Raw genomic sequence first — 26,129 nt, forward strand, 5'->3', positions numbered from 1 at the left:
CCTACAAACCTCCTTTTGCACATCGCTTGAACATTGCACCCTACCTTTAAATCAGTGTCATCACAGTGTAAAATAATGGACCAAAAGCCTCCGTGAGCTAAATTTAAACGCTGACCTGTTTGTTTTTCCCCTCTTTATGCTTATTTTCCTTGCCTGTTTCTTAAATTCATTCCTAAAACAAGAAGACCCTTTTTTTGTTCCCATTCGCAATGGATTTTTTTAAAGAGAGGGAGGGAGAGAGAGACACAGACCCACAAAGCCAAAAAGAAACTGAGGATCCAAGTGGAGAGGTATGTGTTATTGGACAAGTGTTTAATTTATGGGACTTGGCCCGCAGAACAAGAGTTTGAATTGTACTTCAATAAGTGGAGCTCTTAGAATAAATGTGGCTTGTAAAGTTGTTTTACAGTCTGCTTTGCAGAGCAGCCAACACCTCATGGAAACCTTTGAAAAACATTCTGTTTAGAAGCGATGGTGTTTATATTTCATATTTTCTCTATTTGTTTTCCCCTCTGGTTTTATAACTGAAACCATATGCAAGAAAACAGCATTTTTGTGTCTTAAAATATCTACCTGGTCTGACTACTTTTATTATTAAAAAATAAAATAAAATATAAAATAAAATAAAATAAAATAAAATAAAATAAAATAAAATAAAATAAAATAAAATAAAATAAAATAAAATAAAATAAAATAAAAATATAAAGCAGTGTTCCATTCAAACATTAACATGTCCTTGTTCACTACCTCAGATTTCCCAACTGACCTTGGGATAGTTGTTTTGCTGAGATTCATCATCCCTCTCCCTCCATATAACCAGTGCAGCTGTTTACATCTGATCTGTCTGTCTTTCCCAAATGCAACAGAGTTTATAATATGATTCACCTGTACAGGATGGGAGGGGGTGAATCATGCTTTAGATCCATATATTGACTAGCTCTTCACTGAGTGTAATGGGAACCCGATTGAGTTGCTGAAATAGACTTATGCTGGAAATCTCCATGGTTAGCAACACAAGCCCCACCTCAGCCTCACTCTATCACTGAAGGGATGAAATAGGTGTCTCTGAAAAGGAGTTCATTCAACACCGACAATGGCACATGGAAGAGGGTGGTACTCACCTCTCCATGTTGACTGCAGAGCAATCAAAAACAGTAAGGTTTTAAATGGTTAAGGAGAGTCAGGAGGAGTTCCACTCTGCTGGCATCGTTTTGGAAGGCAAACCATCCTCCACAGTTGCACATACACATCTATGTATACATACAAGCCACTTACAGGTGGTGCCAAGGGCACTACCTACCCAATATGCTAGGACAACCCATTGACTACACCCTGTGCTTTCATTTGGCAGACTAGGAGATACCACAGCAGCAGAGGGAAATGAAGAAGCAGTAAAGAACTACCTTGGAGAGAAGGAAAGTATTGCATCTTATACCATATAGATCAGGAAAGTAAGATACAGAAGGACTACAAGAGCACATCCTCAGCTAAAAGCGCCTAACCACAGATGTAAGAGTCATTTAACCCCATAAGTTAAACTGTCCTGATTGCTAATTTTTGCATGACAGTTGTGTTTGCATGGATATGACAGAACTGCTATGGAACATGGTTTAATTTAATGCCTAGGGTAGGAAAAAAAAAAAAATTACCCTACTATTTTGGGTTGATCTGTTTGTTGTTTATTATTATTATTGTTATTGCTGCTTTGTTTTATTTAGGTGTCCGGGATACGAATGTAGGATTTTCTACCTGGTCTATCTTTCTGGTAATTTCACCCTGATGGGCAGCTAAACTCCTACCACTCTGTTCTCACTCTGCCTCCTCTAAGCCGCCATAGGGCAGCTTTTGTGCTCTGCTAACAGAAGCCACCTTTGCAAAACACCTGCTACCAAAACCTTGCCACATAAACCCAACACAGTGTTTTGTACCTGCCCCTCTGCAAGCGTGTTACATGCAACCACGTGGCTGTTCTGAAATGCCCTGCTTTCTACATTTATTTTCATTGTCACAGACAGATTCCTGGTAAAGCTTTGCTTGGTAAAGTCATTACAAGTCAGCCAAGCATTCTGTCACCATTCCAAATTTTGCCCTCTAGCTGTACAAACTATTTCCTTTCCATTTCTTTATGGCTTCTGCTGAGAGCAACACGCCTTTACAAACTGCTTCTTTTCAGAAACCCTTGTGAGGCCACGTCCCTTGAAGTCAACACTTCTCCAATCACCTCTATGCACTCAGCCCTCCCAGCTTCCCTGCTGATTTCCTTTCATTTCCACATCCTGGAGTCAGGTGATACCGTGGGATTCAAGCCAGAAAGGACTGACATTTCCAGCCTGGGTGACTGCAAACCCAAGCTAGAAATCATGGCAACAAAAGATTCACATCCTGAAAGTGAACACACAAGCTCAGTACTTGTTTAGAGCCAGGATTTTCATTCCAAGGAGGGAGGTTGCAGCGTGGGCTCACAATGCTAGTGAAAAAGGAAAGACCAGTTGCCCTGGTTTGGTCTCAGGTGCCTTAGTGTAATGCTTATCTCCCTGCACAACCAGAAGTGAGCATGAAATGTGCAGTTGCATCTCCAGGCACATCCTTTCCATCAGAAAGGAGGTTTCAAATGCTATGGGTTACTCATCACCCTTGATCATGCACCTTCCCACTATTCACAGCCACCTTGTGCTGTTATTTGTTTGTGGGGCCACGAAATATCTGCAGGCTTTGTGGGGGTGCAACACCACGAATATTTTCTCCAGCAGAAAACCAGTGTTTGCTCTAAGAAGGTTAAAAATACAAAGCTCTATGCTATCATTATCTTGCACCCCAAAAGCATGATAGAACAGCAGTCTGTTTGGGAATGAATAGGCACAGGTAGGCCAGGAGATGAATCAGGATTGCTAGGCACCGCTTTGCAGTCTGACAGATGCTCCTGAGAAGAGGGATGTCTTTTAACAACAGTGATGAATCAATGTTTGCTGACAAAAGGCATTTTCTCAAGGAATTCCCCATCAGCTGTAGGTGCACCATAAGTGATTCGGGCTCTCATTAGCCCTAATTAGTTAACTGTTCAAACGATTTCTCTATTATTCCTGGAGCCTGTAGCATGGAGCACATGTCTGCTGCCTGACAGGTGCTCACTGCAAAGTGTGTTAGTGTGTTTTTCCAGGGTAAGGCTGCTGCTGCAGGGATCACTGTGCTCACCACATCTCTCCAATACCTTCTCCACCCCTTTGGGCTTTACTGCTTAAAAGCCCTACAGCTCACTGCTGTGGCAGTGTGGATGATTTCAATATCCTCATATCTTTTTTAGCACTGTTCCCTTTCCCCAAAATTTGTGAATTTCAGCCATCTCCTCCCAGGCTGCCTTCCCCTATGAGGTGGATGAGCACGCTACCTTGCAAACAGAGGTTTAATTCCCTTCTGATACATAGAGAAATGAAAATCACAAGACCAGAACTGTTTCCTAGCTCCAGAGCTTTGATGCATACTGCAGGTCTGTTACAGATGGCCTGGTGGTTTAAAGCACTATCCTGGGACTCCAGATCCCTCTTCCATAAACATGAGGGTTGACCTTGCCAAAATCTCCATGGCTGGAATTTCTCTCACCTAAAAATAGCCCTCAAAGCTCAGCAGCCAATTTCCCTCTGCAGGGAGAGGCACCCCCTAATTCACATCTAATACAGGCATATGAGAAAAGTGACATGAATCACTCTCCTGAAGTACTAGATTTTCTCTGCACCGATGGCAAAAGGCTCTCACATGACTGCTTTGCACTTAACCCCTAATAGTTAAATAATGTGAAAGAGGGCAAGAATTTTTAGAAACATCCAGGTCCCACATCTCAATTTCAGTGGGAACTGAGCAGCACAGTCTTGTGAATCTGGACTTTATATGCTCTGCAGTGATGATTCCCCTTTCTAAAACCCAACTGTTTTCTATTGTGGTGAGGTTCAAAATAAACATGAGATACTCAGGTGCCAAGAAGGCAGACACAACTACATGTTAAATCTACAGCCCCAGGTTGAGGCTTGTGTTCAAAGGCCACTGCAAAGAGCTGTGCTGCCAGCAGAGAGAGCCAAAGCACAAGGCAGCAAGCACTGCGGGATGCATTTCCAGAGCTGTATCTAAACTTGTACTTCATGGAGTGAATGGAAAACATCTTCTGGTGGTCAAGGACCCACTTCTTAGAGCATCCAGAGCCATGGATATTTTACTTACCATCAGTTTGTCAGGCACAACAGCCTTGCTCCCAGCCAGGCATCCCTTCTCATTCTGCTTTTCTGCTGCAGGCTGTACATTGACTGCCATCGGCTAAAACCCAGGCTTCCACCAGAAGGTGGGGCCCAGAACCCACAAAACATGGAGCAAGCTCTTGGCAACATCATCTGCTCTTGGTCAGCAATCTAGAGACCCAGACACACTGCTCCAAAATGATCTGAGCAAACTGGGCAGCATCTTTGCAGATGTAATGTACAGTGTAACTCTCTGGGTTGCAATACAGTGTATTTTCTCTGAAGGCTTCATGTCTTAATGATCTTAATGATCTGCTGTAGTACTTTGGAGTTTAATAAACAAATAATCCTGCCTGGATACCCATCTGCTTATTAAAGACCCCACAGCCCTGAGCCAAGGGGCTCATCTTTGCTCAGAGTCACATCTGGATGCCAATTTCTGAGCAAGACTTTGATGCTACCTCAGTTTGCTCTTGGTTGTCTATCAAAAGCAGATGTGGAATGAGGAGCCGTGGCCAGGATCCTGCAAGGCAGACAAGCTATGTCTAATTTGCCCCATGCAGCTCTGTGCCACAGCTCCATGTCAGCATTAGACCATTTTATGATTATCATCCCCAAAAGAAGACACCTATAGCAAGTGCTAGATGGAAGCTTGCATTACTGTCATGGAAGCTCACATCACTCTCAGCAGTAGCTCAGGCAGGTGTCCTCTCCATTAAACCTCCCTTCTTTAAAAAATGATGTCACTGTGGTTCTCTAAAGTACAGAAGAAAGTTGCCAGAGCACAAAACAAGAGGTTTTCTAACACGTGGATTTTGTGATTTACAGTTTCCTCTTCTCACTACCCAAAAGAGATGGATCTCGGAGAAATTGTTGTGGCTGAAAGTCCAGCTGAGAGGAACCTATATGCAGAGAAGCAGACAAGAAGCCAGGACGTGCTGGGGAGAAGTGGAAAACAAATCCACCAAGTTTTCAAGTATCTCACAGGAGAAATGAAAGAATATGGAGAGTGGATGAAAAGTAAGCACAGGGATATGCTGGGGCTCTCTGGAATGGCACACTGGGAACACCTACATCACCAACAGTACATCCAGTTCTGGGCCACAAGACTAGGGACCACTTCAGCTTCTGAGACATAGCAGAAGTCATGGCCTGAACTCACAGTGAACTTCTGGTGCTTTAGCCCAGATTGTGCTGCTCTTGAGAAAGAAACTTCACTGCCATTACCATGGGTGCACATATAATTCAGCACAGGCAAAAGATGTCTTTTACACTTAATCAGTTATGTCATTAACATTGTGTTCCCTCATAGCAATGCCCAGAATTGCACGTCAGAGCTGAGGATTTGGACTTGTTTGTAAGTGCTTTGGATCAGTAGCCACCTCCCTGTCCATGTGTGGGCTGGCAATGTGGACTTGACTTCTGACTGTTACAGGCAAAGGCTTTGTATTTACCAGCCTTTGGGGAGTAATAAGCACCACGAGTGCTATGTTCCTATAAAGTACAAAGCAAGTACTGATCTCAAAGGTTTACTGTCCAGGCAGGAACAATACATCAGCAGATGGTCTGTGTTACCCAGAATTATTAGGGATTTGGGCTTTGTGATGGTGTGCAAGATTGGGACTTCTCTGTCGAGGCAAGGTTCATTAGCAACACAGCTCCAACAAAGGAAGAGGAGGTGAGCAGAGTTACCTCCATTCAGGGAGCTCAGAAGGATGGCAGTTTCATAGAATCATATAGTCACTGAGGTTGAAAAGACCACTGAGATCCTCTAGTCCAACCATCAACCCATGCCTATGAACACTCTGAACCATTTCACAGCAGCTCTGACCCTTCTTGAAAAGCTTGGGATAGTGACTCAACCAGCTCACTGAGCAGCCTGTTCTCAATGGACTCAGATTGGTTCATTAGCAAAAAGGAATGTCTCCTTTTGCTTTTTATTAACTACCTTGCTTTCTCTACCTTGGTAAACAGCTATTATTACTTGATGTTTTGAAAATCTTCCTGCACCTGCATGTTCATCATGTTTGAATACAGCTAAAACTAGTGCTTAAACCCAAAAGCATTGCTGATATGCTTCATAGCTCAATACAAAGCATTAGTAAAAATTATCTCAGATGGGTCCAATCATTATTCTCTAAAGAAGACACTCCTTCCTGCTTATAACTGCCTGGATCAGCAGCAACATACTGCTAAATGGATGTACATGCAGTCAACCTTTAAGACACACTGCAGCCTCTCCTAGGGATGCTAGATAGATGTAGAGTGGTGTCTTTCCCTTGAGAGTTACTTTCTTTAAGCTACCTCCATCACAAAACAGAACTTAAGACCCAACTGTAAATAAACAGAGAAGGGAAGTGGAAAAGAAGGGGGTGGTGGGAAGCTGTCACGAATGAGACATTGCCCAGATTCTAGAAGCAGCCTGGCACTTCACACTGCGTCTAATTAACAGTGTAAACCGAGTAGCTGAATTAATTTCACATATTTAAGAAGGTGAAAGGTACAATGTGTGCATGCAGGCAGAGCTTCTTTTTCATATTCTTCCACTGTATTTAATAACACACGGCATTACAAGTGCCATTTCCACTTCAACCTCAAGTTAGTTTGCACAAGGGTCAGGAACACAGCTACTGCTGTGCTTCAGATCCCCCTTCTGCACATGGATTACTGTACAGTGATGCCCTCAAGCAACCTCATACCCCTGAAGTGGATTGGTTAGAAGGTAGGAAATGGGGGAGCAGTGTCCTCCCCCACCCCCACACTGTAAGCAAATCTCATGTTCACAACCTGAGTATAAGTCTATGGGTCCCAACAAGGTGTATCTCAGAGCTCTGAGGGAACTGGCCAATGTAGGCACCAAGTGACTCTCAATGATATTTGAAAATCATGGCAGTCCAGTGAAGTCCCTGGTGACTGCAAAATTTGGAAAGATATGGATTTGATGGATGGACTGCCTTGCAATTCAGACACTTCACTAGCCTTGTTGACCTTTCTTGGACATGTTTCATCATCTCTGTGTCTTTCTTGTAGTGAGGAGCCCAGAAATGAACATATGAGTTAAGTTGCAGCCCCTCTAGTGCTAAGTACAGACAGACAATCACTTCCCTAATGCTGGTGACTATTTTACTTCTGATACAAGCCAGGATGCCTTCTTGGTATTGACCTCCTTGGTCGCCTGGGCACACTGCTGGCTCATATTAAGACATCTGTTGACTAACATCTACAGATCCTTTTTGGCCACACAGCTTTCCAGCCACTCTGCCCAAAACCCATAGTGTCATGTGGGTTAGTTCTAACTGAAGTATTTGATCTTGTTGAAGCTCATACAATTGGTCTCAGCTCATCAATGCAGCCTATTCAGATCCCTCCATAGAGCGTTCCTACACTCAGGCAGATCAGCACTTCCAGCTTCATATCATCTTCAGACTTACTGAGGGTGCGCTCAATTTCCTCATACAGTCCATCAGTAAAGAACAGAGCTGTCCATTGTGTCATTGAGTCTGAACAGTGCACCAGGCTGTAAGAAACTAAGCAAATTCCTACTACCTCATTTATCTGAGCACTGAGCCACCTCTGCTATGGGGACCAGCATCACACCCTCCCTCGCTTTACCACCTGACTTTTCCATGTTCTGGATCACCAGCTTTCTCCATAAAACAGCTGCAGTGTTTCTTTTATATTTCCTTATCCAAACACAACCTAGTTTCAGTCTTTGCCTCTATCCCTCTCTGCATCTGAATGATAAAAAGAGAAAGGTCTATCTCCATGTTAAATTTATAGCAGAATTTTCTGCAAAGACTTTTTTTTTAACCACCATAAATAAACCATTTTTATGAATCCCTCCACAGACTCTATAGCAGGGCCCAGTCCCTGTTATTTCAAGTGCCAGATGCAAAAATATGCTCAGACAGCAATAAATCAGAGCCTGTTTTTATAGTCCTGTTGATACATCACCTCCTCTCTGTGGTGAGAAAACTACTGTCAAGCTGAGTGTGCTTTGAATGAGTCCCAGTGAAAAGGTGTCTTATCATCAACATTTTTATCTCTTTCAGATAAACCCTTCATGGTTCAGCTGGTGGACTGGATCTTGCGAGGCACCTCTCAGGTGATGTTTGTCAACAACCCTCTCAGCGGGCTCATCATTTTAGTGGGGCTTTTCATCCAGAAGCCCTGGTGGATGCTGACAGGTTGTGTTGGAACTGCCACATCAACATTAACTGCACTGGCTCTCAGTCAGGAGAGGTATGTGGGACCTCATGTCTGAGATCATCATTATGATATCAGGAGCATGCTGATGGGTTGTAGTCCAGTTTTGAAAAGTATTAGAGTCAGCAGATCCACTTTCCTCACTTGGCTTGGAAGAAGTTAAGTGAGGACAGAGCTGTGGTCCAGAATGTGCTGGTCTGTCTTTATAGTTGGCCACCACTGTGAGAGTAACGTCATCCAACACTACAAGTCCTGTTCTCTCCCTGATAAATATTAAGTTTTGCCATCATCACAATGTGATGTCTGTCACACAGAGATTTCTGGATCATCATTCTTTAACAGCCTCAAAAATCCTGCCTTCCACAGACTTCAGCAATGAAACCAGGCAAATACCTCACTGCTTTTTCCATCCTCCCCTTACACTCCCTTCACCAGGAGCAGGATATATTTAAGCTGCATTTCAGTGAGTCTCTGTGGCAGATCACCTTCTGCACAGCTTGCTGCTTTGCAAACATTTCTCTGTATCACAGATCAGCCATTGCAGCAGGGCTGCACGGCTATAATGGGATCCTGGTGGGACTGCTCATGGCTGTCTACTCGGATAAGGGAGATTACTACTGGTGGCTTCTTCCCCCTGTGGCAGTTATATCCATGGCCTGGTAAGTGTCACTTCTCTCTTAGGCACAGTTCTCAGAGAATAAGGAATTCTGCCATGTGAATCTCGTACACATTGCAAGTCCCATCTGCACAGTCCTCTACATCAGTAGATCCAGCCAAGGTGGCATTGAAAAAAGCTTTTTGTTGAATGAAACACACTAGCAGGTCAGTCATACCTGAAGGACAAAGCAGACCTACTTCAATGCATATTTATGGACCTCATCCGCAGATCACAGTGGGGTGGATTTCACTATGCCTAGGACTCCTATGATTTACCCTCACCCAGCTGCTGAACTGACCTGAAGCTTCTCCTTCAGGCTGAATTCCACCTTCCCATCTCAGATGTGCAACCAGTCACTAATCGAATTATTTCCTACAACTAGTTCCAAAAGCTAGACAGCATCCTTCAGGACTATATTTACCATTTCTAAATACAGACTGCAACAGCACTACAGAATCTATTTAACAGCCTCAACAGAAATTAATTCAAAAGCCACATTTTAATCACCGTCAGTGACAAGATACAAATCATGACTGCATTTCACTGCTTTTGAAATCAGATTTTTCAGTGTTTTACTTCACTAGTCACACTCGGCGAAGGTCATTTTGAGACGCTCTCAAAATCCAGAACATGTTGCAAGAATGTTTAGTCTGTCTTGTCTGCCAGAATTCCCCGAGGCTTTTTCTTCCAACATTTCCCTGTTTTTCTAGTTTGCAGGGCTCGAGGGCAGAGCTGAAAGGTTTTAAAATTAGACTTTTCAGAGATTCTCTTTTTCAACCAGTAGTTTGGATCTCAGCTTTAGAAGTCGGTATTTCTTTAATTGTTTCTTTTTTTCCTGACAAGATGTATAGCTGGCAGAAGCTTTGTATTTCAGCACAGAAACTGGGACGCTGTTTTCACTGAAGTGGTGGGGTTTTTTTTCTATAGCAATGAGCAAGGAAGCCTTTAAACTGCTCTGGAAACCAAATTCATCATAAAAGAATAGTCTTTATCTGAGAAAGGAGATAACAAAAGGAGAACAAAGCATTTTTTTTCCCCATTGATAATATCTTCATAACAGGACACAAGAAGTTGCTTTTGAAATGCCAAATAATTGGCTTGTTTTGTTTTCTGGTTTGTTTTGCTGTTTTACTTTGTTTTGTTTTATATTAGAACCAGTCTAATGTTCTTCTGGGACTCAAATCCAGTTTCTTGAAGAATTCAGGTCTTAAGGTGTATTTCCGTAAGCTACAAGATTCCTACTGCAACTCTGAGGCTGACTGTAAGGGTGGCTCAGCCCAGCTGCATCACCAGATCTCAGATAAAACCATCAAAATACAGCCCATTTTCATCGAGTAGATGACCTGCACTCCCATTCACATATTTTCTGGTCCCCATTTAACCAGAGAAGACCAGAAAAGTAATTTAAGTGGTGAGAAGACTCCACAACTATATGCTTGCATCCACAAATGAGTGTGATAGATGCTGTAAAAGGACAAACAGCATTCTCTAACTATTGGTCAGATGCAATCTACTACATGAAAGGAATTCACTGCCTATTGTTTCCAAAGGAATACCATTGGCTTTCACTTACCAGAGCTTATGACCAAATGGTAGGATGCTTCACTATTGTAACTATGATGAACAATCTATACTTGTTTCTGTTTTCCTGTCATTCTCAGTCCAGTTCTGTCCAGTGCTTTGGGATCTATTTTCAGTAAATGGGACCTTCCTGTGTTCACTCTGCCCTTCAATATTGCGGTGACTTTGTATTTGGCAGCCACAGGACACTACAATCCTTTTTTTCCTACGACCCTCATCAAGCCTGTAGCATCAGTGCCCAATATCACCTGGTCTGCAATCAATGTGCCTCTGGTAAGTTAGATTGCCCCTAACCATGCCTCAGTTGCTGTTATCACACAAGTATGTCCAGATATGCACACTCATTGTCTGGATGTGGTCAAAGGGATGTCAGCAGGATAGTCAATGAAAAGAGGGAAGAACATTACAATCTCAAAGAGGCAGAAATTCATTTACACCCATTCTCCTTTGGCCAGCTCTAGCATTGGAAAATATCTTGTTACATCCACATTCCCAAAGAAATGTTAAGGGGAACTGATATGCTTCATACAAGGTAACAAACTCAAATCATCCCCTACACAGAATTACTGCTTAGGAGGGTCACATTTTTTCTTCTTCACTAAAGTAATTTACAACAAAACCACAACAAACACACTGATCACATTACCACCTCAGAGCAAATAAATGCCCATCTTGGACTGATGAAATTCAGACCAAACAAGAAAGTAACTCTGGATTGAAGGGTATTAATGCCTACATTCACTCAACAGCCCTGCTCAGATCCAGGGTTGCTATCTTTCCTTTCTAACCAATACCTTGGACAAAATAACTGTTGTGTCCTCTGCTCAGAGCTACAATAACACATCCTCTACCTACTGGCTGTTGCAGCTCTTGCAATCCATCCCAGTTGGTGTTGGTCAAATATATGGCTGTGAAAACCCCTGGACTGGAGGCATCTTCCTTGCTGCTTTACTCATCTCTTCCCCACTTATTTGCTTACATGCCGCAATTGGATCTACAGTTGGGATGTTTGCAGGTAAGAAATATTCACCGACATTGTCTCATTAAGGAGAATCTTGGATCTTGTTGATCCAAGCCAATATCAGACTCCCATGCAGAGATCCTAGGGACTAAGTAGAGCAAATCTGGGGTGTAAGTAGGAAATTTTACCTGAGGAAGCATTTGAAACTGAGCCAAATTCCAATGCTGCTGCCCTATTACAGCTTCAAAATAGTGAGATCCATTAGAGTTCACTCTTTTCCTGCAAATGGGTGTTGTGCAAGTGTGAACACTGTAAATTTGGCTGGATATCAGGGAAGAGACTGAATTTCCAACAGTTAAGGTTTACATCCTGCAAATACTTCCCAAAGCTCACCTCCTGGGTTGTTCTGTTTTTTTTGTCTTGTAGCACTGAGTATTGCAACACCATTTGACAGCATCTACCTTGGCTTACACAATTACAATTGTGCTCTTGCGTGCATTGCAATTGGAGGCATGTTCTACGCCCTGACCTGGCAGACTCATTTGCTGGCCCTTGCTTGTGGTATGTATCTTATGTTATAAGGGAAGCCAAAAGTTTTTGCATCCACATAGTGTATGAGCAATACAGGACAACCCTGAATTAAGTTTGGAATTCTGATTTACCGCAAAACTCTGCAAGAGTTACTTTTGTTGTGGCATCTGATTTGAACTTGGAGGTGCAAGCCACAAAGGCAGAAGTAAAGGCTTCTAGATAACAAGACTTCAGATAACAAAGAAACATCTAGAAACAGTGGAAGGAGTATTTGTAAGGAGCACAAGCTATGCCATGAACAGAACTTTAACAAATTATCAACTCAGGAGATTCATAGAAGCCATTGCAGAATTGTAAATATCCTTAGAGGATTTGCCTCCTAAGAAGTGAGATATCGCACAAGTTCAGTTTAAAATCCATTTAGCCAAAGACACCCTCCTCCAGCAACAGACAAAAACAGATAATATGGGAAGTTTAAGAGCAGTGTACCATGTGGAAATTCCTCATGAAGGTTAACCCAGCCTCCAGGCATTTGTCATGTTTGACTTGAACATTTTTTCTCAGTTGGTCAGGGAATGGCTCACACAGCTCAAGTTGTGTCAATGGATAAGAGAATATCACCATCATCAGCTCTTGGCAAAACCATTTCCTTGCACTGTCCACCATTACACAGCAGATAGGACCAATTTAGGCCACATGGCCAGACACAGCATTGGAGCCTATTAACCAGCTATCGAATTCTAACATTAATCCTCACATAAGATGAAATGATTTACCGTGCATTTGGGTATTTTTATTATTTCTGATAATTTCATTGGAAAGTTGAGCCATTCTTTCCCCAATCTGAGCTGTCTTTGGTCTTCTTTTGTCAGCATTGTTTTGTGCCTACTCCGGAGCAGCTTTTACTAATGCACTATCTGTGGTAAGTTTAGATATTTTGTGAGTTTTGTTTGTTTGTTTTAGCTATGTTCTGATTTCCTCATGATACAATGCCAAGGAAATGCTCTAAAATTCTCCATGTCACTTCCAACAGTGTTGAGATTTGTGTGCTGCAGCCAGCAACATTTCTTATAGATGGTGCATCAGCTGAACCATGTACCTGCAAACTCTACTATTGTAACATGACATCAAAGGCCTCTGAAGCATATTACCCAGAATGGAAATTTGCACATATATGTGAATTCCTGCAAGTGCTTATGGTTTGAAATGCAACATTAATTTGCAGCCAACATTTTTAAGTGCATCGCAGTGGTCTACAGTTTTCCTTGCTTTTCCCACTCTGCCCTCAATTTTTTTTGTCTCAGGTTTGGTCTGGAAATGAGAACAATGATTATTTAAGGAAAAAAAGAAAAAAAAGCCATTTCTCTCTTAAATGCAGAATTGTTGTATCTGGGCAGTTCAAGAAAGAAATGATGCTAGATCTGCCAGGCTTTGTTTCTTCAAGATCTGAGAGAATAAAGTAAAACCACATTTTAATAAAATTGATTTAGTAACTTACAATAATAATAAAAGTAGAACTAACAGCTTAAATGCATTAAATGTACTCATATGGCATTCTCTTAATACCGGGTAGGTCCATGCAAAAGGCTGCTTTAAGCACACCTGTTTTGGGTATGGATCAGGGAAAAGGACATCTAGTTTTTCTCCCTGTAATTTTGGTTTTGGCAGACTCCAGGATAGGTCAGGAGTTTGGGTCACAGAGCAGGCTTGTGGTGTAGATGCAATGCCAGTAATCCATGGGCTCCGAGTACTGAAGGTGTGTGAACAGTATTCTCAAACAAGCTTTACAGGACCATGAGGGTAGGATTTTGGTCATTTCTTAGCCAGTTGAGATGTCTACATGTGAGCTGGGTGTCTGGGCTTTTGTTGCAGTCAGCAGAGCTCTGAAGCTTGATTTAGATGCTTCAGTATTGCTGCTGAGCATCATGCTTGCCAACAGCTGTACCTCCAAAAGGACCCAGGTCTACAGTATGAGATGCCTTACATAGCTCTGCATATTTTACATACCACTGGACCCTTCTACATTTGGCAGCAGAGAAGCTTCCCAGACATCCAGGGACCAAGCACACATGTAGACTTCTCTATACCTGCCCCTGAGCATTATCTTCTACATCTGAATGGACAAAAGTCTATAAGGATGAGGGGGCTTCAGGAAGATATATCCTGTGTCACACTGTTCTCATCGACATCCACTGTTCTGATGAGAGTGTTCACCCTTACAACTTCTCAGATGCCATAATTTAGCAGCAGGGAGAAGTAAGCATAGGAAATATGCAAAAGAGGTTCTAAAATACACCTATTTGTCCATTCCCCTCCCAGCTTGGACTGCCACTCTGTACCTGGCCTTTTTGCTTCTCGGCTCTTATCTTTCTGTTAATAACCTCAGACAACCCAGCCATCTACAAAATGCCCCTCTGCAAAGTCACCTACCCAGAAGCCAACAGGATCTACTACCTGAGAATGAAGAGAAGAGCATCAGAGAGCAGAAGAGAAGAGCAGAAGCGAAAGGAGCAGAAACCTTCTGTCGACTCAAAGATAAGCACAGGGGGCACTCCCTTGTGCACCCCCAAAAACAGTCGCAATCACTGATTTCAGATGCCCAGGAGTTAGCAGTTTCCAAGCAGTTGGTTGGATGCAGCAAATATCACCTTCAGCAGCAGCCTGTAAGCCAGGGATTCATCACTGCACTTTCTGGATGAAATACAATTTGCCCTTGAGCTAAGCTTTCCAAAAAGCACTCAGGTAACATAATAATGGCTGTCTTATCAATCCACATGTTGTTAACTTGAAAGCCACCTCTTATCAACAATAATTATAGGAATAGGCAGAAGAACATAAACACTGACAAGGAGCTGTATTTAATTTTAGATGTGTAATTTAACAAAATAAATAAGCCAAGAGAGAGCTGGTATCTAATAATAATAAATAATGTAAGAAGTACATCAAGTGCAGCACTTTAAATTAAGAACATATATATTTGAAAGTAGAATAAACAGACTGATCTCTTCCTTTCTTGTGTCCCATCAATGTCTTCCCTTCTTTTTGTGTCTTAACAGCTACAGCACACACAGGTAAATATTTTTACAGAATGCATGCTATTTTTGGTGCCATCTCCTGATTCCCCATTAAGTGTCAAGACAATGAAAGTATGAATATACGTGCTTTAATCATACTGCAGAAATGACTAGCCAGCAATGATCAAAACATTTTTCTTTTCCTTGCATCATCTTCTGTCTTAGAAATAGAAGATCTATCTCCTGCTGACTGCAGGATTACAGATCTGAATCCCTGCATGCATCCAGTGGAAAACAGAAACATTTTACATAAAGGATGAGATAAATATTTACTCCTGGTAGCAATTAGTGCAGTTCTTTCTCCCCTTTTCCTAGGAAAACTGATCTTTTGCATTAAGCCACAAGCAATAAGCAAGCCAAACACTGTCCTTGTCTGTTGGGGAGGGGAGGACTGGGATTTTCTCCTGTGTTTTCAGGAGCTGTCCAAGAGAAATCTTGTGAAACACCATCATAATCATCATGGGAAATAGAGAGTGGCCTTGCTGCTGAGTCATCTAGTGGGTTGCTTTCTAACAGGTATAAGGTATAAGCAAAACACTGGTATTTTAAGTTTCCTCCAAGTCCTTTGAACAGAGAAGATCCAGTTGCCCACAAGAACGCTTTCCTTAGGAACCCTTCCAAAAGCCACTACAAAGCAAGCCTACCAGAAAGGCTTCCACATTCTAAAGTCATTTCCTGTGATCAGTTTAAAAATCTTAAGCAGAAAGGTTCTTGAAGATTTAAGGTCAAAATTCAAAGGATTGGTGTTCAAATTAGATGCTATCCCTTTTGCATTTTAATGTGGGGTCATTTTGCATGTTCATTTGAGTCTGTCTGAGCAGAGAGATGGGAGCCAAGCTGTAGTGTTGTATTTGAACCTTTGTTAAAGAAGGTGCTTCCCCAGTCCTAACCAAGGGAATTTCTGTGTCTTTATAAACACCAGATTCGCAACACCAGAATCTGCAGTCACTCTAAGCCATCCTTAGAAGGGCCACCCAGAACTGAAAGGTTCTGCTTCTTATTTGAATTACAACAGATTTGACATTCTACCTGGGGAAGCAAGCCCCAAACATGCAGATTAGATCAAATTTTCATAAGCAAGATAACCCTGATATTGACTATGTAGAGTTCCAGTGAATTGTTCAGTCTGTTGCACCCTTCAGACTTGAACACCTATGTTACATCTCTGTTCCATTTTAGACCTCAGGATAACCTCTTTATCTGGCCATATATAGAGGTCCTCCAGGAAAGCACTAAGGGAATGAGTGAGCATTCCTGCGTACCATATATTTTCTTAGTTATTAATAAGAGAGCAAGAATATCAGGAGCCTACTCAATAAATTAGTCATTAGATTTTTGTTTAGATGGAAGGGACTGACCATAGCTTGATATCTTGCCTACCTCTACCTAGAGAAAGGAAAATCTGACTAATGTTCAGCTGCAGTAAATGCATTACCAAAGGCTCCCATGGAAATCACAGAATCCTCCAGGAAATGCTGAACTCTGACAAATAAAGGTAGATCTATTTTTCTTTATCACACAGGTGGAGGGGAACCACAGATTTAGGAGAAACATTGTTCGCAGAAACATTATCCAGGCACTGAACAAGCAATAAAGCCTTCAAAATATCATAGAGGGCTGCTGCAGATGGTTCTATAATCTCAGACGTGGCTAAAGGAGTTTCGCAGGCTGCCCATGCAGCTGCTTATTCATGTATGTTAACTGAGCTAAAAAGAAAAGCAATAGGGAACAAAGAAACCACCAGAAAAGTATCAGTAGGCAGTGAAGAAATCAGAGAACCACAGGAGAACAGGTTGGCAATCCATCCTTTAAGCCACACAAACAAAGCAAACCAATACTATTAAAAAAGAAAAGAAAAAGGTTTTGTATGACCACTAGAGATCAGCGATAGATCAAGGTTCCAAATTCCATAGAAAAATGAAGTCAGGGGATCTCTTCATCTGCTCTACAGTTTAATTTACCTCATAGACAATCTAGCTTCAGAGGAAGAGTTGAAAAGAAGCAGCAGTGAGAAAAATTCTGCAATAAATTCAGCTAAAATAACGTTTCAGAAAAACCTAACTGTGGTTAATTATCTCAAGCACATGATTTATTTTCTTAAAAATAAGAGTCGAGTCCAAGTACAATATGGCTACTGGAAAGAATTTGTCATGAAAGAGCCATTACAAACATTAACTTCTCAGCCACAAGCAAATCCATCCTGAAATCAATTAGCAAAGCAATTTCTAGGGTTGAAGTCATCCATAAAGAATAGAGAGTAAACAGGGTTATTCTGTCCCTAGCTAATCAAAAGATTTGAGTAACTGAAGTTATCAGGGGCTGCAGCTCCAAATTTCAGCCATTTCCAAAAGTGCCAGTGATCTAATATAAATTAAACGTGCCTATAGAAAAAGAGAAGCCAAAAAACTAAACCTCTTCTATAGTCAGAACAGTCACTCCCACCAGCTTACCTCTGCAGTAAATGAAATAAATATTCCCGTTCAATTAAACACTCAGAAACCAAGCAGTGCAAATGGGAACAGACAATGCCACATTAATGAATTATAAGATGCCTCTTCCATGAGCAGAGAAGCCCGTCCATTTTGTTATAACTGGATGCCACTACATATGCCACACTCCAAGAAAAAATGCTTTCACTGTTTCTTCAAAGGCCTTCTATTTACTTCTAAACCCTCAGTTAAAAGAAGAAATATATCTCCTCACATAGGCTTAAGCACATGAGGTGCATGCTTCAGATGTCATCATCTGGGTACTGATGACTGCAGAATGATCTACCGGTTAACTGCTCTGAATGAACAACCAGCAGAGCTGTGCTAGGGAAATATGAAGGGGTGGAATTTGCCTTCTCAATGGACATTAGTTATAGCAGAGGCCAGGGCCATATGGAGCACCTCATTGCCTACCAGGTCCCTTCATCTGGTGGCCCTTTTCCAAGGGGACTTATAAAACCTGGGACATGATGCCAGACCTAGGAAGTTCAGCATCCAGTAGACCTGCAATCACAGGTGAAACACACATGCCCTACCTCTCTATCCTTTTCCCAGAGCACTTACATGGCCAGACTGAAGCAAAAAAAAAAAAAAAAAAAAGTATTCATTTTATTTTGTCTTGAACCAAGATTCAAGTTAAATATGAGCGCCTGAAACAGTCTGGCAACGTTTTGGTTTTTAAAAGATATTTGTTGTTTGCAAGGGCTTAGGTTGGAAATATTCCTTTCCTTTCTGCTTTCATCAATAAGTTCAGCAGAAGGTTAGTCTCCGAGGTTATTTAGGATTGAATTTGTTAACTAGCCTCAGGAAGAATTTGACAAGTCAGGGGCACTGGTGGTTTGTGAAGAGCTGACAGGAAGAAGAGATTTCTAGCCAAGGGCTATCAGAGACCTCTCTGAGACCCCTTTATGGAAGGAGACTCTCTAGGAGCAGAGCTTTTGACAGCAGTCAATAGTGGAAGCTGTGACATGAGCCACATGAAACCACTGAAGGCCTCGCTGGGATGTGAGATAGAAACTCTACTAACAGAAATCATTACCTGTGGGTTACCTGTGGAGATCAGCTGGGGCTTGGTCTGGGGCCACACACTTCTCTAGACACTTAGGCACCAAGCATGCTCAAATCCAACCTGCAAATGCATTTTAAAAAAAAAGCATTTTATAATTGGTTACCTCTTGCATCTTGCTGAATCCAAAGTTAAAACCAGGCATTTCAGTCAAAGTCTGGCCTGCCGTGGAGCAATTTCCACTCACTGCACAGCAGCAGGATCTCCATGTTAGCTGACAGATGGAGTGAGCACTCACTACTGGCATGTCAGGGCTTAATAAGTCAAAAACACTCCTATAACATTTTAACAGTGCTTCATTGACCTGAGTTTGCTTTGGGCCTGTGGTGTACAATGTGGCCTTGGGTTTGAATTCAGCCACAGCAGGTAAGAGAGAACACTAGGATATATGATGAAATTCCAAAGGAAGACAAGCAGAGGATAAGCAGGTTGGGAGATGTCCCACATGCAAGCAGCTACTAGAGTTCATTCTCATGTTGAGTTAAAGCTGGACATCCAGCAACCCTTCATGCACTAGTAGGGCCTGGTGTGGATTGAAGCAGCGGTACAGAGGAACACCATTACGGAGGATGGTGACATGCTCTCTGCCCAGGAAGAGTACCTGAAGTTGTGAAGCTGGAAAACCTATTCTTGTGTTTCTAAACATCAGTGTGGAGAAGTGTCTGCAGGGTTGTATGGGAAGGGAAAGCCAAACAGAACAAGATGGCTTGGTCTGCTCTCCCTGAGCATGTTTTCTTGCCACAATGCCAGAGCTGCTCTGCATTAGAGCCAGAGGCACTTCCCTCCCAACTCCATTCAATACTGCTGCAAGCTTAAAATAAATGCTGTAATTCTTTCAGACACTGTCACAAAGCCCCTCAGCAATGTCAGCACCTCTTCTACCAATAGCCACAATTACAGACTGGTGTCTCAGTGCAAGCAGGATTACCAAGTGGTCAGACAGGGAGGGCAGGTGAACCTTCCCACCAGCATCCTGGCAGCCCAGAGAATACCAAGAATGGCTTTATGTTTCAGAGGGGTATTAAAGCAAAACAGGACATCACTGTGAGCTAAATAAAATAAAATTTAAAAAAAAAAAAAAAAAAAAAAACACAGAACTTTACCAAGTATGATAAGTTCCTAAATTTTCCAGCTGTTGAGAAGCTGCTCTGTGCTTTGTCAATGCCAGATATCCCCAATCTGCAGTGCTGTGTATATTCCCCAGCACAGGAGGCTGGTCTTTCTTGGTGAGCTGTGGGTTTGTTGTTGTTTTTTCGTTAACAGATCACATTTTCAAGGTAGCAGAACTGCCACCACTCTTAGAGTAAGGTTGGTTTGCTAAACCATCTCCACTAACTTCTCTTTAAACAGAAGTGCACATTTTATTTGGAAGCTGCAGAGTTCAAAAAGGGAACAAACTCATGGTTGCTGATGATTTTCCAGTTCTCAGGGGGTTCTTTACAAACTCCTGCAGCTGTTGTAACAGCTGGAATTCACACGTCCCAGTGGCAAGATGAGAAGACCAGGGACAGATCTGCAGAACACGAAGGTTTCTTTTACCACACTTTGCCTGGGAACAAGAACAGAGTTTGTGTTTGGGCATCTCCAGATGCAGCTCAGTTGCCTCAGAGCATTTAACAGCTTAAGCTGCTGTGGATCTGCATTCTCTCATCCTTCTCCAGGGACAACACATTGCACAAAATGTTGAGGTAGAGCTAAATCCATGCTCCCTAAATATGTAACTTCATTCAGAACAGGAGTGATGCACACAGACAGGTGAGAGCACTTCCAAAAACCCAGATACCTCAACCATCATAATGCCTAGACATGATGCAGAGGCTGCCTAGCACATCTCTGCAGCCACAGAGCAAATTGTGCACAAGGCTAAGACAGATGGAAAAATCCTTGCACTGCACGACTATCACAATGTAAAGTCTTTCTTTCCCTCATTTTTCCTCATTTCAGGGCACCCTTGCCTGTGCTATGTTTTGCTTCTCTGCTCTTATCTCATTTAACTCAGTACTGACAGCTCCTTCCTCTGCCATCCACAAACCTCTGCAAAACTACTCAGCCAGAAGCCAGGCAGATACTTTCTGGCTGCAGAGAAAAACAGAAAAGCAAAGATGATGACAAGCTATCAACCAGCTTTCTTACCTTAGCTGAGTGACTTTATTTCACTTGTGTAAATTAAATCCTGTTCAGGGTATTTTCCATTCCCAGAAATTGAATTAGCCAGCAGACATGATTTTCATTTTTTTTCCCCTATTATCTACTACAGAATGTGAATCTTTGCAGAAAATGGATATCTGTGTGCTTATGTGCATATATGAAAATACTGCTCTGGAGTTCTGCAACAAAATCCCTTAAGCATCTACAGCCAGTGCAACTACACCACTAAACGTTATGCTGATCATTAACTTTTTACATCTTCCCACTGTCTGATGATCCATTTCCAGAAGCTACTGGTCCTCTTTGTTTAGCTGATTAGACCTGTGTGACTCATGCTATGCGCAGCACCTTCTACTTCTATTAAGGCCTGCTTGGCAAGGAAATAGTAGCCGCTGGGATTTATCTGCTGGAGGACTTTCTTCCTGGAGCTATGTCAGTGTTCTGCTCATTGTTAAAGCCTAACAGCTGCCTGTCCTACAGTGTATAGGCATGTGAGAATGGATTCTTTCCTTGAAAGCAGGCAGGGACTGAAATCCCCATCATCAGGGACAAAGAAGGAGAGAGGAAGTGAAACTGTAGTAAGCTGAGATCAGATGCAGGGGTGTTGAGTGAACTGCCTAAAACTGCAAAATCGAATGAAGTAGAAGAAAAACACTTTGTCTTGTGTCACAAAAAATGAGGCAAGTGTGGCCTGCTTTAACATTCTCATGGAGCTTAAGCTATCTTGAGATAGATCTGGAAAATGAACCCCTTTGGATCTGGGCTATTTCCTGGAGCCAGAAGCACAGGACAGGGGTTTAAAGGAGAGGCTGTGGATGCCCCATCCCTGCAGGTGTCCAAAGCCAGGTTGGATGGGGACCTGGACAGCCTAGTTTGGTATTAAATGTAGAGGTTGGCAGCCCTGCCTGCAACAGAGGGATTGGAGCTTCATGATCCTTGAGGTCCCTTCCTATCTGGGCCATTCTGTGGTTATATGAAGCTGAAATTCAAAATTGTTTGAGTTGAAGTTTCCTGTCCAGTCCTGAAGCACAGTGATACACTTAGCCTTGGCTTCCAAACTCTGTAGCATTCTGAGGGGTTTCAATCTGGCTGATGCAGTCTACAAAGGAACAAGGCTTGGAAAATGGAAAATAAATCCAAAGGAGGGGACCCAACCAGATAAATAAACTCAGCTCTTCTTTGACTTGTATTTCACCAGGCATCCTGGTTTTTTGGGTTTCCTTCAGGGACATCTCCTGTGCTCAATGCCACAGTCACCTCTATGCTAGTAAATAGAAGTGTGTCAGATGGCAGCTCATCATTGCTATCTAGGCAGTGAAACAACAGCACAATCATTGCCAGGTGGGGATTTGGGCTGCTGGTGCTCTCAATGCCATTCTTCACTCCTGTTAGCAATATTTTAAATAAGCATCTTGAAATACCTACAAATAAGTCACTAATTACTTGCTAACCCAACGCTCAGCACATCAGTCTGCAGGAAGAGTCTGACCCTCTGGTATGTAATTTCTGTGACAACATAGGACTTTTTTACAAGCCATAAGCCATTTATAACCCACTCTTTACATAGTCCTGCTCCACTGCCATCCCAGAAGATAGGCACTCTAATCAGTATGTGAGCTTTTAGATACCAGTCATGTACCTTTGCAGCTGTACATTCTGAGAAGCTGAGTCCTGGGAGCAGGTCGGGATGGATAGAAAGGACAGAGGGCCTCTAGAGCAACCACACAGCATGTGTGTGCCATGAGAACTACTTAATATTTGGAGCACATATCATCAGTAGTGTCCAGAGGCTCACACAAGCACAGAGCCTGGGGAGCTGTGGCTAAGCCAGAGACAGTGAATTGGTATTCACAAGGCTTCTGGAACTTGACATCAGAATATCTGCTGATTTTTGTAGCTGCAAAGGCAGCTGTATCAGAGATATACCACAAGAGGGAGACGAACAACAGAGCTGGACGGCTCTCCCCTCCTGTATTCCTGATGGCTGTTTGCTGGAGAAAGCACTGTACAGCCATAGTGCTGAGGAATGTCAAATAACAGCTTTGTCTAGAGAATTTTTACAGGCCAAATTGAAGGGTCAGGAGCTGCCTACATTAGCATGGCTTTTGGTCCAGTCTATATAAACCCAAAACTATTTTTCTCAGCAAACAAGTGCAAGATTATGACAGACTCCCTGCATGCTCTCTGCTGAAACAAAAATTTCCACTCTGCTTTTGCTCATAAAAACAAGATGGTAAAAGTAATGTGGCCACAAACACTGATGGGAACAGGCTTGCTGGTGTTGCTCCAGAGATGCCTTCTAACCTGTGTTATCCTACGGCCCTAGGTCACTGGATCACTGTTTTTGATGCTGTCTCCCATAACATCCTTATAGAAAAGTTAATGAAGTGCTAGTTAGATAACTGAGCAGCAAAGTGGGATGAAAACTGCCTGAATGCTTGAACCCAAAGTGTTGTAATCAGAGGAACAAAATCAGATAGAGGCCAGTCAGTGGTACTGTTACCAAGAAGAAAAATTTGTAGAATCATAGAATGGCCTGGGTTGAAAAGGACCACAATGCTCATCTAATTTCAAGCCTCAGCCCAGAGGTCCAGCCTGCCCAGATCCCTCTGTAGTGTCTTCCTACCTCCAAGCAGATTGACACTTGCTGACTCCCAGCTACAGGACAGACAGGAGCATACTGAGCAAGTCCAACAAAGATGGTTCTACAAGAAAAGACTGAGGGAGATGAGACTGTTTCTCCTGGAGAAGAAAATGTCTGGGGGAATATTTATCACTGTGTGTAAATATCTGATGAGAGAATAAAAAAGACAGAGTGAGACTCTTTTTAGTGGTGCCCAATGACTGACCCGTACACCAGTGAAAGATAACAAAACTATAGTTACCATCTACATTTCATAGACAGCTCAGCCTAGTACAGTCAGGACATGGTCTGAGTTTTAGCAATCTGAAGAGCTGCATATGTGGATTTATGTCACTTTAGAAAACCTGTTGAGTCCAAGAGTTGCTGCAACCCCCTGTGCTGATCCATGCAGTGCAACTTGAGCCAAGGAACACAGCCAAAACCATCAGCATAATGGCAATCTGCTAAGTGGCTTTCAATGAACCTCTTGAAGGCAGCAGAGCCTTGAGAGAGGCATGGAAATAAAGCGTGTGAAGCTGGGTTAGGGCCATAAGAGTGTTTCCTGGCAGAGCTGACAAGTTAGTTCAAACACTGTACCCAGCTAGTTCAGCTCCTGCCTGATCATTCAGGCACTTCTCCAAACAGCTCAGGTACTAAATCTGATTGGGATCCAGCCACCAAGCTCTCTTCTGACAATGCCAACCACTGAGCTCAGTCCAGGAGGCCTTCTCAGAGCCTTCTCAAGGAATGGCCTCTTCCAGCCTTCCCTCAAAGCCCAAGCCCCAAAAGACCCAAAAAAACCCAAAACACTTCATCAAGTGTTTAGGTTGGCACCTAACTTGGCATGGGTTTAATTGTACACGTGTACAACATTTTCCAAAATTCTCACTTTTCTCCACCAGTCCCACCCCTTAGGCAATGCCTGGGCACTAAGTTGTAGGCAGTCCTTACTGCAGGTGAGCCTTGCACCCAGCCTGCTGGAAATGAGCCCAGACTTTTCCAGAAGATAATTATTGGAAACGTATAGATTTCCTAATGCAGATGCTGCAGCAGTTAAGCCTTCCCCATCGCTGGTTGTGTCTGCAGTCTGATGACCCTATCACATATCAGAGATCCTGTGCCTGCAGTTAACAGAGCAGGCTGTGCCAGGGACTTCATTCCTACACAGATATGAACAGAATGTGATCTGGTTATTTATTAACCAGCTCATTGATAAACCAAACAAAGCTTTACTCCAAGATGTCCATCCCACACCTGCATCGCACATCAACTTCTTTAAAGTGCCAAAATTGGACCCGGCAGCCTGAATCTCACATCTTGGAGGACACGAAAACTGTGAAGTCTAAAACTCCAGCCCACCATAGTTTGTGTGGGTATCTCCCATGTGAGTCACCCATTGCATTTCTCTTCGTTTGAGTTTCATCTTACAAGACAGAAAGCAAAGGCAGCCCAAGGAGAAACGAATAGTGAAGGGGAAAAAATGTACTGAAATGGAGCAAAGCATCTTCCTCTGCAACATCTCCTTTCCTTGTGCTACTTTTTCTGCTGGATATGAAGTCAGTGACTGGCAGCATCTGACTGATGCCTGTGAGACCAGAGAAACGCTCATACAGCAACATCAAGCCAACAGCCATCGTCAGAAACCCTGTTCACTGGGTGAAAAAGGGAATCCAGTCTCCTGTTTAAAACTTCTCCATCAGAAGAGATGCACCCTGGGAATTAGCACAATGCAAACAACGACACTTCATTCATGCAGCATACGCTCTATTTCCACTGAGTTGGGAGCAAAGTCATAAAGCTAGATGGGTTCTTATTCAACAACTCATTACTCTGGTTTGCAAGGTTGCTTCTCTAAGCCATCACTCTTTTAAACTCCTAAAGTGAATGTAGCTGTGGTTTAAATTAGCCTGACAGATTCCTTAAGTTCACAAGAATTTTTGCTGCTCTTTCTCCTATTATTCACTCTCTCAAGACTCCCCTCTCCAGCTTCATCTCTGCCTTTCGCAGCTATTTTACAGTCTTATAAACCTCTCAAATATGCCACACTTCTGATAGTCTGGATTCCTCCAGCAGGTTGGGGAGGCAGTGTTAAAAATGCAGAAGGAAATAAAAAAAAGGTTCATCATATAACTGGTAATAATAATAATAAACAAACAAACAAACAGTGGAACCAAATCTTCCATTCCAGTGTGTTAACAAAATAGTGGCTCCAAAAACTGTCCAGAAACAGCTGAATCCTGCAGGTTTTGTGTTATTGTGGTAGCTCTAAAACCTTCACAGCAGGAACATCAACACATCTGCAGTTGAGTTTCTTCACCACCATAGAGCCAACATCTTGGGAAGGAAGGAAGGATGGAGGGATAGTGAGCCATCCTGGGTTGCAGAGATTAGAATTGGAGAGGTCTGGTGTAGATGTACTGAGAAGTTTGGAGCGCCTCTTAATTTTGGAGGAGAAAGGACAGAGTTAAGGGAGACAGTTCAAAAACAACAAAAAGAGCAGCAGGGAAGAGGACATTTGGAGTGGCTTTTGGCAAGACACCAAGGACAGAACAAGAGGAAAGGTGGGGAA

The 26,129-nt window shown here is 42.6% G+C and overlaps 1 protein-coding gene across 4 annotated transcripts in view; it reads left to right on the top strand.

Moving 5' to 3' along the window:
- Positions 1–15,168, top strand: part of LOC107305714 (urea transporter 2-like) — a 276,540-nt gene extending 261,372 nt beyond the window's left edge. For 2 of the 4 annotated variants that reach the window (XM_015848224.3, XM_085528186.1), the window contains 9 exons: positions 1,352–1,509; positions 5,052–5,243; positions 8,276–8,465; positions 8,960–9,088; positions 10,749–10,941; positions 11,536–11,683; positions 12,056–12,190; positions 13,033–13,082; positions 14,480–15,168. In XM_015848224.3, coding sequence (XP_015703710.2) covers positions 5,078–5,243; positions 8,276–8,465; positions 8,960–9,088; positions 10,749–10,941; positions 11,536–11,683; positions 12,056–12,190; positions 13,033–13,082; positions 14,480–14,749 — 1,281 coding nt within the window. In that variant the 5' untranslated portion in view covers positions 1,352–1,509; positions 5,052–5,077 and the 3' untranslated portion in view covers positions 14,750–15,168. The remainder of the gene's footprint in view (positions 1–1,351; positions 1,510–5,051; positions 5,244–8,275; positions 8,466–8,959; positions 9,089–10,748; positions 10,942–11,535; positions 11,684–12,055; positions 12,191–13,032; positions 13,083–14,479) is intronic. The other 2 variants (XM_015848225.3, XM_085528187.1) reach the window with 2 other exon arrangements.
- Positions 15,169–26,129: the final 10,961 nt, after the last annotated feature.

The sequence above is a fragment of the Coturnix japonica genome, chromosome Z (assembly GCF_054131305.1).
Source record: "Coturnix japonica strain WE chromosome Z, WE-NBRP24, whole genome shotgun sequence".
In the NCBI taxonomy this organism is placed as follows: Eukaryota; Metazoa; Chordata; class Aves; order Galliformes; family Phasianidae; genus Coturnix; species Coturnix japonica.